General features: G+C 33.7%; 1 protein-coding gene across 1 annotated transcript in view; it reads left to right on the top strand.

The window, feature by feature from the left end:
* Nucleotides 1–562: 562 nt before the first annotated feature.
* The window catches only part of LOC150092093 (uncharacterized), a gene marked incomplete at its 5' end in the record, with an annotated part of 96,596 nt that continues 83,625 nt past the window's right edge, over nt 563–13,533 (top strand). Inside the window, 2 exons of the mRNA XM_090415315.1 lie at nt 563–667; nt 9,856–9,963. Coding sequence (XP_090271441.1) covers nt 563–667; nt 9,856–9,963 — 213 coding nt within the window. The remainder of the gene's footprint in view (nt 668–9,855; nt 9,964–13,533) is intronic.

Raw genomic sequence — 13,533 nt, 5'->3', positions numbered from 1 at the left:
CATGCATCTAAATTGGAAATATTTTTCTGATATGCATTGCTTCTTGAGAACTTGCGCTATTTCAGAAATAAACTGAATAACTTGTGTTCCTTCAGTTTCTAGTAGACCTAGACCGCAGTTGCTTGCAAAGTCAATCCATAATTCCGAAAATTTATCGCTACCTTTTAAAAAAGAAAAGGTGCTGTCATATTGTTAATTTCATTCCATTCTATATATTTTATATACAATGGAATGAAATTAACAATATGACAGCACCTTTTCTTTTTTATAGCTACATATATAAAGTAAAAAGGAAAATGTTTATTTTAATCTCTAAAGGTAAACTTTCCTGAGAGTTAAAAATTAAATCGACTTCTTTTCTGCTCAATAGTAACATCTTATTCTAACATCTTAATGGTGTTTCCGTGAATATTTTCTTATCTTAATGCATATCATCCTTCAAAATGAATTTTTCTTGCGTTAATCCAATAATGAGCACAGTTTTGAAATAATGTAAGCAAACACAGAGAATGCTTCATTAAAAAGGATAGCTAATAGACTTTTGTTTCATTTTATTTTTCAGAAGTGCCACAGGAGCTGTTTTGTAACAACAATACTGAAGTAGTGCAAGACGGGAACTGTGAGTGCAGGCCAAATTATAACAGATCCGACACTGGACTTTGTAAAGGTGAGCAGAAAGATACTCGTTTGAATTTATATGAGAATATACAAATTGTTCATAATTTAATGAGGCCATTATTTTTTCCTTTTTATTTAACATTTTCTTCTATCAGAAATAATGAACATAATTGATCTCGATCAAAATTTCCAGCAAATACTTAACAATTACACGGACAAAATCGTTTTTACGTTTTAACTCTTCCCTCTTCCTGATACTCGCACCACCACAGGTATTCTTTTTTTTTTCAGTATCTAAAATTATGTTACTTGTGGTGGTACGAGTATTACCACCACATGTGTTTTAGGAATATGTTAAACATGCTTAACATATTCCTAAAACACAATATAATAAATCTCTAATAAAAATTATACAAATATAATTTACATGAAAATTGATTTTAAAATTACATAAGCGATATACATCTTCATATTCATACACGAAAATTTAGTTTACTGTCATAATAAAATTAAGATTTTTCAATCAAACAGAGAAAAACCTCCTTATTAATCCTTTTAAGAATTAACAATTTTGAACATTCTAATACACTTATACAGTCATTTCCAAAATGAAAGTCTATCCACTCAAATTACAATTTAACATTTTTTTCTAAAGTAATCTCTTTTCCTTCAACTGAAAGAGAGAAATATAGTTGACCTACCTCAGTACCCTTCACCTTAGACGTCTGTATCTCTTTCAGAAAAGTATCACTGAGGAAATCACTCAAAATAAACGATGTTGACTTAACATTCTTCTAAACAATCATTTCCATATTAATGAAAGTATTTATTTTTCTGTTTGCTGTTTTTTAAAGCAAGATATTTGCCTCTTTACCTCCAATATACTGCAATGCATAATATCTTAAATTTATGCATTGCAATTTAGAAGAATAAATAATCTTTAATATTGAAACAAATGTTACATTGTATCTTGAACTATTGGCCATAAATACTAAAAAATCCATATTTCTAAAATGATTAACTTTTTCCAAAACAATCTTGCCTGAATGTACGCTGTGGGCATTAAATCTAATCCAATGTTTATTTCGATGTAAGAAAGAAGTATATTATAATATACTTCTTTATCTTCCTAACATTGAGGAGGATTAAATTAGTTATTAACTACTGTAGGGTTATGACTGACGACCTTTAATATTCTGTTGTGAACATTATGCAATTTGCCAAGGATATTTTTACATGCGTACAACTACAAATTTCATACCAAATTCTTAGAATTTTAGCAACGACGTGCAACAGTCACACAGACCCACCATTACACACCGAAGTTCCACTCATTTCCACATGCACCGTGCACAATACCTTGCTTGCCTAGAGTTAGAGAGCCGGAAAGCAACAAAGATACACGAGATGAATGCCAGGAATCACAAACAACGCCTCGCATAAGCTAAGGAACCTCGACAGATGGAAGAAAGTCGTCTGCAGTGATGAGTTCTGTTTCCTGCTTCACAATGCTGATGGCCGGTTCACATTTGGCATGAACGTGAAGCAGTTGGGTTCAACAGATTTGTGTGGTGGTCAATTTTTTTAAAATTTTTTTATTTAGTTAACGACGTCCACGCGATAACACGTGATCTGCCGTTTGGTGAGAACTCGCATCGCGTGATCGCGCGATATCGTTCATTGCCAAGCTGAAAATTGGAATTTCGTGTGGTGGCCAACTTTTTTTTTTTTTATTTAGTTAACGACGTCCACGCGATAACACGTGATCGGCCGTTTGGTGAGAACTCGCATCGCGCGATATCGCATGATTGGCAATGAACATGTTAAGGAGATTTTTCTTGGCACGTCCTAGGTCCGTTGGTTAACAAACACTGAATGGTGAATTATACGGGGACCTGTTAGCCGAATATCTCCATCTCAGTCCGCAGAAAGTCTACCCAAACCTGCAGTGCCATCTTTCAACTGGACAACTAACTCACCTTGTTATCGGGCTCGTACACCTACTCAGTGGTTGGTGGAACACGATAACGAATTGGCCACATTGCCTTGGTCCTCAAACTCCTCAAGACTGTAACCCAATTGAACATATGTGGGATATGCTAGAACGGGGGTATGAGAACTGCTAATCCACACCTCCATAGAATGAGTGTGAACTGACGGAGTTGCTGTAGCGGAAATGGATCAAGTTAAGCATGGAGGATGTTCCACACCTCGGGGAATCTGTTCCTAAGCATCTGCGAGCCGTGATTGCACAGAAATAGGTGGACCAACGTGTTTTAAGGTGGATGTTCCTAATGCAAAGTTATTCAGTGTACACAGTCTATAGAAACATATGAGATATTATGCGTTTAATGTCATACATCTTATACACTGCATATCTTAGTTTGTCTAAATCCTGATTGGATATGGAGTTTTCATTTCTAATTATGATTCCAATGAATATGTCCAGATACTATTAAGTGTCGACCCTCTGAATAGCACCGCAACTTCAGTCATTTTTGGCGCGAGGAAGTGGAATGATGTTTAATTGGCAATTTTACTTCTCTACCTTTCATTTCAAATAGGATAAATTTTGTTTTCTGAATATTTATTTTGATTTTTTTTTTCACTGAACCATCTCTGCAGACTAAATACACCAGTTTTCATGTTACGCTTGAAGGTTGTAATATTGCTGGAATAGAAAACTACAGGGTGTCCAAGTTGAAACTTGGACCTCCCTAGTTTCAACGTGTTACTTCTACTTAAGTGTATGGACTATGGTGTCGAAATCATCAAGGTTTTGTAAACCAAATTCTGGATAAAACTTGTATCATCTCTGGAAAGTTTGAACAACTCAAAAATTGCATATTTCGGCATTTCAAGTTTTTTACTGTTCTTTGAAACTAGGGAGATCCAACGTGGACACCACCCTGTATCGCCATGTGATGAGCATAGCTGATTTGGTTCTCTTTCAGTTCCAGTGAACAGAGGTAGTTCACTGCAATTGAGTTGAATTAATCAGAATTATGATATTATAAAGTATGTAATAATATATTTTAAGCGAGTCTATGATTACCTTCCAAGGTAAAAAAAACTGTATCGTTTTAACACTTTTCGTTGCCTTTCTGACTTCTCAATAAAATCATTTTTTGTAATCATGAGATCTGTATTTTAATATAAATGAAGTATTTATTGTTCTTATTGGGGCATTCTCAAGAACTCATATGCAAGTTACCATGAGTACGATTTCTATATGTATTCACACGAAAATGAAGAAGACACCACCCAATTTGTGACATGCTCTACAGCTTTCGTTAGAGTGTTTACATATATTATATACATGTCCTAATGTTTACAGGTAGTACATATAAGTTAGAGACCATTTCATATATAAAGGTTTCAGGTTCTTTATTAGTAACTAACTATCACTAATATTTTCTTCAGTCCTTATTCTGTGTATTTTAACTGACTGCTATTCCTCCGTAAAAATATTTTACCGTCTTTAATCCATGTAAATTTAAAACCGTTTCTTAACTTACATTGTGTCTTATAGCATAAAATAATCGTTCCGTAGCCTTAGATGTATGCTCGTTTAGATCTATTTTAATGTCATTCAATTTTTTATTAATGTCTGAAGCTCTGAGTATCTTGTATTCCTTAGTTTTATTATTATTATTTTTTTTAATATTCATTACATGTCTCTAGTCACCGTCTCTTCTTTTGTGCCTTCCTAGAGAAAGATAAAAGTGTATGCTATTGTGGAACCTTGAAACGTAGTTTGCTGTATCCTGAAACACCATTAATTCTCATAGAAAAACAATTAAGCAGAAGGCTGGAGAATTAGATTGTGATGGCAATGAAGAATTCGTCACAAACAGTCCCAAGTCTTATACTTACAGAAGGTGGGTGAATAAGATAGTAACTAAAGGGTTGAGTCGCACAAAATTCTCGAACTGCCACAGAAATTAATCTGGAATGGATGATGACAACCGCAACGAGTGATCCATAAGAATATTTAATAACACTCGCTTCTAATTCAAGATTCGGGATTCTGTCCAAAGATTCAAATGGTACTATCGACTTGAGTTGATCTGTATACCAAACCGGATTGTATCCGCTTGTGCAACATTACCTCAATAAGCATGTGCACTATTTCCTACTGGAATAAGTCCTTATACAATTGCGGTTGTATCATGCCAATGACAAAGGCTTTCACTGGGGCCACAATGTTCTCTCCAAAGATAATTTTTCTCATCAACGAACACTCACTCACTGTCGTAACGCGAAATCGATTTCTACCCTGTTTCTTTCTCTCATAGCGGCCCTCTCTCTCTCTCTCTCTCTCTCTCTCTCTCTCTCTCTCTCTCTCTCTCTCTCTCTCTTCTTTTAACACAAGCTTCTAATGTTCATACATTTGAAGATAAGTTACCACCGAACCTCAAAACCTAGAAATTTGTTACGGAGATTTTTTTCATGCCATTTCCGCCAAACCTTTTCACTTTTAAACCAAATATCTCTCAAGTAAGACTATTTCATCCCAGTAATCATGAGGCCAGAGGAGAATTAATTATTGTTATAGAATAGTTACAGTTCTAACAAGCCGAAAACATTCAGTAGTATATTTAGGCTGACTCTGTACCAACCCTTCACATAGATGCATATACAGAGAAAGAATATAACTAAAATTAAATGCAAGGATGAACATTGTTCAAAAACTCACCTCATCGAAGCAGACCACAGCTTCTGAGACCTGAGGACTGCAGTTCCTTCCTTATGCTTTGCATCTGGAGCAAGATTTGTTTGCCTGGTGTGAGCAAACTCACCTATCAAGTTTGGAGGTGATAATAATCAATGATAGCTGCACACCTATCATAAACAGCTTGAAACGAACAAAGATGACTGATCATTCATGACTTTCTGGAAATCCTGACCGCTAATATGAGAACGGTTCTCACATCGAAATAATGATAACAATAGTTGAATGACCACAGATTTACAGTTCGTAAACAAAATCCAACCAAAGAGTGATTTTGTCACAGCATCAGATTTTGTCTCTCTAATATGCAAAGTCTAGATTGATTACTAAATATTCATATCTTATTCTTGAATATTATGACATGTTCCTGTTATTTCAAAGTATGATATGTGCACTTCAGTTGCTCACATATGCGTTGTTTAAAAATGTATATGAAATAAATAAATTTCATTCGAATATTTCCTCCTATTTCACCAGAGATATAAAAGTCAAAACGATGAAGTTATAATTTAAAATTGTTGATCATCTGTTGGCAAGTATTTATAAGTCATGTCGTAGATGCGTGTGCACCATACACATATGAGTAATCGATGTCAATCAGAATGAATAAATGGATTCCGTTATATATATATACTGTATATGGAATCCATCTCTTATAGGGTATTAGATATAGGGTATTATAAAATAAGATAGATGAACAAGGAACTTAGTAAATCAATGACGTTCGATATTTATTGGAACCAACGAAGATACTACATAAAAGGCAATTTAAATATGATCTCTTGATGGAATCGTGTGCAAGTATTACTGAACTATTTTCAGTGTAATCGTTCTGACTGTGTGTATACAAATAACTCTTGAATTCATTAACTAGAATTGTAATTACCTTATTTTTTAATGAATATGTATATACAGATGTTAATTTATTAATTCTATTTGAACTTTAATAGTGCACTCCTTGCACATGCGATCGAAACCGTCCACGTAATCATATTTTTAAATACATCTTTATTGTTTCATTGGCTTTTTTTTTCAGATGATACGTTTGTAATACGCTATGCAAGATTAGGGATATTTGTATAAACCCTTCATCATCATCATCAAATTCCTGACATGTACCCTTAAGAAGTGTACAGGATATGATAGTACTACATGAAAAAATTACATCATTACTAACTTCCTATCTACAATTTTCCTCCAAATCACTCTATTACTTGTCAAGACTCCAATATTATTATTATCAGATCTTATATTTCTATCGTCTAAGGCACTTTGTACCGTATCAATCCACCTATATCTTGGTCTTCCTCTGGGTCGTTTTCCTGCCAACCTGGCAGAGAACACTTGTTTTGCTAACCTTTCCTCGCCCATTCTGTTTAAGTGACCATACCATCTGAGATTAGCTCTGCTAACGCATTCCTGGATGCTAACAATGTCAAGTTCTTTCCTAATATCCTCGTTTTTAATATGATACTGCCATCTGTTCACGCCTCTAATCTTTCTCAGGACTGTCATATCCGCGGGCTCTAGTCTTTGGTCAAGTGTTTCTTCTGATCCAGCTCTCAGAAAGTTAAAATTGGTTTGAACACAGTCTTGTATACAGCTAATTTAGTGTTCCGACTAATTTCTCTCATATTCCATATGAATTTATTCAATTGATTTCCTACCATACCAGCTTTGTTCAATCTGTTGTCTATTTCCATATTTAATTTATCATCTTCATAAAAAATCGTGCCTAAGTAGCGGAAATGTATAAACCCTTGTATGTGCAAAATACGGTCGGTTATATCCTGAAAAAACTGTTATTCATGGAGATATTCTATTTCACTTATTTCTTAATTTTTATGATAAATAATATCCAAAAACGTTTCATATTCGGATGACGGGAAGAATATTTCCAATTTCTAGAGGGTTGGCAATCATGGTGTTCATTGATTTCTATTTGTAAATAAATGAATGTTAAGACATTAATTAAAAGTAAAATGTCTTAATATTAATGTATATATGATGCCTTACCGCTAATTCCATCAAAAAATGTCATACTCTAATGTTGTTTCTATCTTCCTCTCTTCTTGAGTATGTTTTAAAAATCTGTAACATGTAATTAATTAATTATCTAATGAATTGCATCTTGAAATGTCCATAGCAACCTCTCCCATTGTTTTGCCTCAGTTAAAGAGACTGCTATTACACAATACAGTAGAAATTCCAATGGCTATCCGGAAATCAAATACATCTCGAATACCGACGCAAACATACATAAAATGCATACTTCAAATATACACACACAATGAATACAAATACATTCATACATCATGCAAAAACAAAAAATACAGAAATTAACCACTATATGCATCTTCCTTCTCTTCAAAATTAGAACCAAACACCAACCTCTGAAATGCATAAAAATTTTAATTTGGTTCGAGAATATTCCTTTCACAACTTTCATTAATCCCTTGAATCCATATATATATATATATGAAAATATTTTTCACTGTGGTGATGAGTTCGAAAGAAAAATCGTGGAACCCAGTAAAATCATCCTGAATCCTGAACACTTAAACAATGATTTGAGTTATATCATCCCAGATAGCCATACCGCAGTTATTCAGTATTGGCGTTCACGAGAGCCAGCACGCACACCCGCAATAAACAATAGCGCGCCAGTTAGAACAACTTAAAAATACAACGTTTTTTGTTTCAATTATGAGTTGCAATTTTTACCTGTAATTTTCAGTTTTTCAGATGCTTCAATGTTTATTACTATTCTCTTCCTTTAACGAATACCTGATGAAGGCTGTTATAAGCTGAAACTAGTTGTATTATTCTCATAAAAAACTTTATAAGTTACCTCGGTTTTTAAGACATTAAATCTATTCATATAAAAAAAATTAAACAATATATATATATATATATATATAAAGTAAAAAGTAAAAAGATTTTAATATAAAAACACTACTAGTTTCGGCCTTCAACAGCCTTCATCAGGTGACATTATAAAAGAAAGAAAAAACACTAAACACTGAAGGTTAAAAGACTATGAAAAACATAGAGAGTCTCTCTCTATACATAATTAGCATGAAAACATTGTAGTTGTATTTAAAGCTGTTCTTTCGTTTGTTGCATTGTTGGGAGAGTGCATGCTTGCAGCATCACGTGAGCGCCAACACATGATTACAGCTGAATGACTATCGGGGAGGTTGTAGCTCAAGTTATTGTTTAGATGAACAGAATTGAAGATGATTTCTCTATATTTCAATAGCCGACATCAAAGTATTAAGTTTACTGCTGAGCTTGAAACAGATAATTCCTTGCCTTTTTTTGATGTCAAACTGACTCGCTCTTCTGCTGGTAAACTCAAAACATCGATATACAGAAAGCCCACACATACCAACAGATATGCATAGTCAGTCCCACCACTTCCCTCCTCATAAGCTTGGAATAATTTACACCTTGAGACATAGAGCCCGTTCTCTTCTGGATGACCCAAATGAACTTCTTACAGAAATAAACCATCTGAAAACTTCTTTCGAAGTTAATGGATATTCCAAGAGAATCATTGAAAAATTCCTTCTTAATCCTCCTAGACATCACTCAGAAGAAACAAATAGATTCAAAGGCAATATATCTATTCCTTAGATAAGTACTGTTTCACATAAATTAGCAAAAGTTCTAAGAAAATACAATATTAGAACCTTGTTCACTCCACTTCCAAAGATCCGTTCCTTAATTAGCCACCCAAAACCTTGTCATCATCAACTCAAATACCCTGGTGTATATAAAATATTGTGTGATTGTGATATTCCTTATTTTGGGCAGACAGACAAATCTGTCGAATTGCGTATGGAAGAACACATGAGGGACATTACTTAAAAGAGACAGCGAGCCAGTGCATTATCAAGTCACATCCTTTTCTCAGCTAATCCTAATGATGAAAACCAAAGTCACAAAGTCTGCTAGGAAAAATCTACTAACATCTTTCGTTGAAATGATGAACTAGAGAGAGAAAAATCGTGGAATCTAGAGAAATCATCTTCAATCCTGTTCATCTAAATAATAACTTGAACTATAACCTCCCAGATAGTCATTCAGCTGTAATCATGTACTGACGTTCACGTGATGCTACAAGCACGCTCTTCCAACAAACGAAAGAACAGCTTTAAATACAACTACAACGTTTTCATGCTAATTATGTATAGAGACTCTTTATGTTGTTCATAGTCTTTTAACCTTCAGTGTTTAGTATTTTTTCTTTCTTTCATAATGTCACCTGATGAAGGCTGTTACAGGCCGAAAATAGTAGTTTTTATATTAAAACCTTTTTACTTAAATCTTTGTTCTAGTAATTCAATTCTTAATAATATATATATATATATATATATATATATATATATATATATATATATATATATATATATATATATATATATATATATATATATGAAATGAAATGTATATATATATATATATATATATATATCACTATTGCTTTACACTTTCAGAAATACAACCAGAATGTGAGAAAACCTGTGGAGATAATAAGGAATGCAATAATGGAAAATGTATTTGTTCATTTGGCTATGTGGAAACAGAAGGAGATACATGCGAAGGTAAGTCTGGTGTGTCTAAATTATGAAAATAATAACTATCATATACGACGTAACTGCATTATCAAAATGTATTACAATGTATTTTACATAACCTTTAAATTATTTTTTTTCCCGTATAATAGACCGATTTAAAACATGAAACGAGATCAAATAAAAATCATAAAATTGATTCTCTTTATTTCTCAGTTGATATAAAATTCTTTTCTGTAAATTCACCCTTAAAAACAAATTTGTATTTCTACATAAAGCAAATAATATCCTTCACAAACAAATAAGTTAATATTCTATATCTGTCTTCCGATATGATTATTTTCCAAAACTCTAATTCACATTCGATGAATCTCTCTCTCTCTCTCTCTCTCTCTCTTCGAATAGAATATTCTAATTGTTCGCTACACTTTTCTCGTATGGTACATATACATACACTGCTCCAAATATGAAATATTAAAAATATAAAGAGAAGCAATTTCGCAATGACAGTACTCAAATTATATCTTGCATAATGTAACATATAAAGAGTCAACAGGCTTTTTTTTTTCGGCGACGTATGTTATTTAAATAAGGGGATAATGAATCCCATCAAGGTTCTGATCTTCGAATTTCTTATTCGGCTGTGAAATGTGAAATAAAACGGGATTCATTATCCCCTTATTTAAATAATGTAACATAATTGATCATTCAGTTAAAAGCAGTATCACATGAAACAGCTCTGTAAAATAAAGCTTGAAACACCTTATTGCAGAAGTTCTAAAATATGACGTTACGTCATAACTATTGATTTCGACAAGTATTATTGTTGTTGTTGCAGACGCTAACTGTTAATTGCATAGTAGCTTTATCTAAATAAACACAGTCATTTCTCGACTTATTTTGGTGTTCCCGTCCATCCACCAGGACGTAAGTCGATACGTTAAAAGAGTTAGGGACTTAACAGTAACAAGTATACTGTGATTTTAATTTTTAAACCTTATAAAACTGTTCTGTGCGTGACTGCCACTATAGAACAGGAGAATAATCACCCAAATCTTTCTCCACAATCACATGTTCATTACCTTCCTATGTGAAGGACCAGGCTGCGGCTCTTCTGGTTAACCTTTGTTTTTTGATGAACATATCCAATGTGCCTTCCTTATTCCTCTTCTTCTTTTCCCCATAAATTTGTCTATAGCAAGCAAACGCGTCATGTACTTTCCTTTCTACTAATAAGCAGTTCAACATTGGGGTGTATGTCTTCAACTATTTTGAGAATATCGCTGACTGCAGAGAACATTTCTGCAAGGCCCTTCACTGTGAATTGTTTAACTACCTGTCCTTCTTTTTTGTTCCTCTTCCTTTTCTCGTTCTTCCTCTTCTGCAACACATTGTTCCTCCAGCTTGACTAATTCTTCGTTGGTCAATCAACTCTTTAAGGACACATTCTGTGAGTTGAATTATATCGTCATCATTCACTTCCACATTCAGATTGTTTTCTAGACACACGATTAATTCACTCAATTTACAAAGGTCTTCATTTTTTTTCAAAACTATCAAAATCGTGCACAAAAAACTTTAATGTCTTTTCCCATATGCCAATAGCACATTAAAAGATCGCTTCTTCCAAACAACAGCAATATTTTTAATAGCATGATAAATATTGAATGCTTTCCAGATTTGCATGAGAGGCTGGTCGTTTCCTTCAGTAGCAGAAATGTCTTGTGGAAAAGTTCTCCATAGATAATTAAGCTTTAAAGACTACAAGAACTCTCTGATACATCGGTTGGATCAATGAAGTAGTGTTTGGAGGAAGAAACATGACCTTGAACTTGGTGAAGATCAACGATATAAGACGGATGACCTGAAGCATTATCTAGAATTAATAAAATTTTAAATTCCAGATTTTGTTTCACACAATAGTTTTCCATTTTACTCTCATAACAGTTGATTACGGTATTCGAAAACAATTTTTGAGTCATTCAAGGCTTCTTATATATTCGCTAATGAAGTGGAAGAGTATGCTTCCTAATGTTTTTGAAGGCTCGTGGATTCTCACTTTTCCATATCACAAATGGTTTCAGTTTATATCCAGCCATTACCCCCTAACAGAATCGTAACACGGTCTTTAAGACCTTTGAGATCAGGCATAGATTTCAGCTTTTTGGGATGAACTGTCTGCTCGGGCAGTTTTTTCAGAATCAAGGATTTCTCATCCATATTAAATATTTGCTGTGCCAAATAATTTTCCTCCGTAATAATTTTATCCAATTTCCCTACAAACTCCTTGGCAGTCTTCTCACCGCAACTTGCAGATTCTCCATAGATGTTCACATGATGAAGCCCAAATCGCTGCTTGAATCTCATGAACCAACTGGAAGAAGCGTTGAATTCGTAGTCGTAATCGGACCTTGCTTTCTCCTTCAGCATGTTAAAGAGACTTAGTGCCTTAGCGGTTATGGTCATAGTGTTAAAAGGTATGCGCTTTTGGTTCAGGTGCTCCATGGATGATGGAAGCAGCTTTTTCAATCAACGATAGGACCTTGTCGTTGCTTCGTTACAACTTTGAATTTGCAACTTCGCTTCAGGATCAATTGCTCTTCTATTTTTCTGGGATTCTTTCCTAGGTTTTTAATTGGGAGTGTAAGGGCCATGTTGCACAAAATATAGCAAAATATATTTAACGATAAATACAAAAATAACCTATTTTTTAAACACAAAATCAACAGGAACTGTTGAAGCCATGTTCCGACTGCCAAGGGAGGTTGCCGCTGAATGCAATGTTGCCACTGCATTGTTGCCAAATAAAATCTCTATACTTTACTCTTGTTTGTGTCTTGTTCGAAAGTATAGTCGAAAATATTATTTTTTTCATTATGGGATCACGGAGGTATCTTTGATCGGATGTAAGTAGAGGGATGACTGTATACGTTTATTGGGAGAGACCTTAGAAAATGACTTGCTGTGAATCGCCATAGCTCCAAAAATATGATGGCATTATTTTTGATATAACTACCACCGTTATGAAAATATATAAACCCAAAGTATATTAGTACATTAGTAAATGAATGAGCTAATGGTGTTATTATATATATATAACTATATGTATATAACTATATATATATAACTATATATATAACTATATATATATAACTATATATATATATATATATATATATATAAACAGTTTTCATATGCATATGTGAATGCTTGTTTCTTGAAGAAATGGGCATTCACATATGCAAGGGCCGCGATGGAGTTTACGTAATATTGTGGATACAGGAACCATAGTATAAGTAAACTTATTCGCGATACATCTTGGCCATTTCATTTTGCAACGACTTACTCTCCAATCCCTTAATGATAGCGACTTTTTCTCTAAAGAGTTTGGTTTTGGTGATATCACTGACTAAAAATAAAATATTTAAAACTATTTTACGTTAAGCATTCCGTGTCCTTGAGTGCAACTGACTGTTCTCTCTTGAACTGCACTGTAAGTGCATGCAAAGACTGTTACAATATGCCGTTACGTAACGTGGGAATATGGCTATTTTCATATTACCTTTCTATACAGTATTTATGTTCGCTTGTGAGAACTAT

This window comes from Typopeltis vanoorti, unplaced genomic scaffold (genome assembly GCF_054136105.1).
Source record: "Typopeltis vanoorti isolate ZY-2024b unplaced genomic scaffold, IOZ_Tvanoo_1.0 HiC_scaffold_72, whole genome shotgun sequence".
NCBI classification, from domain to species: domain Eukaryota; kingdom Metazoa; phylum Arthropoda; class Arachnida; order Uropygi; family Thelyphonidae; genus Typopeltis; species Typopeltis vanoorti.
This window is presented reverse-complemented; position numbering and strand designations above follow the sequence as displayed.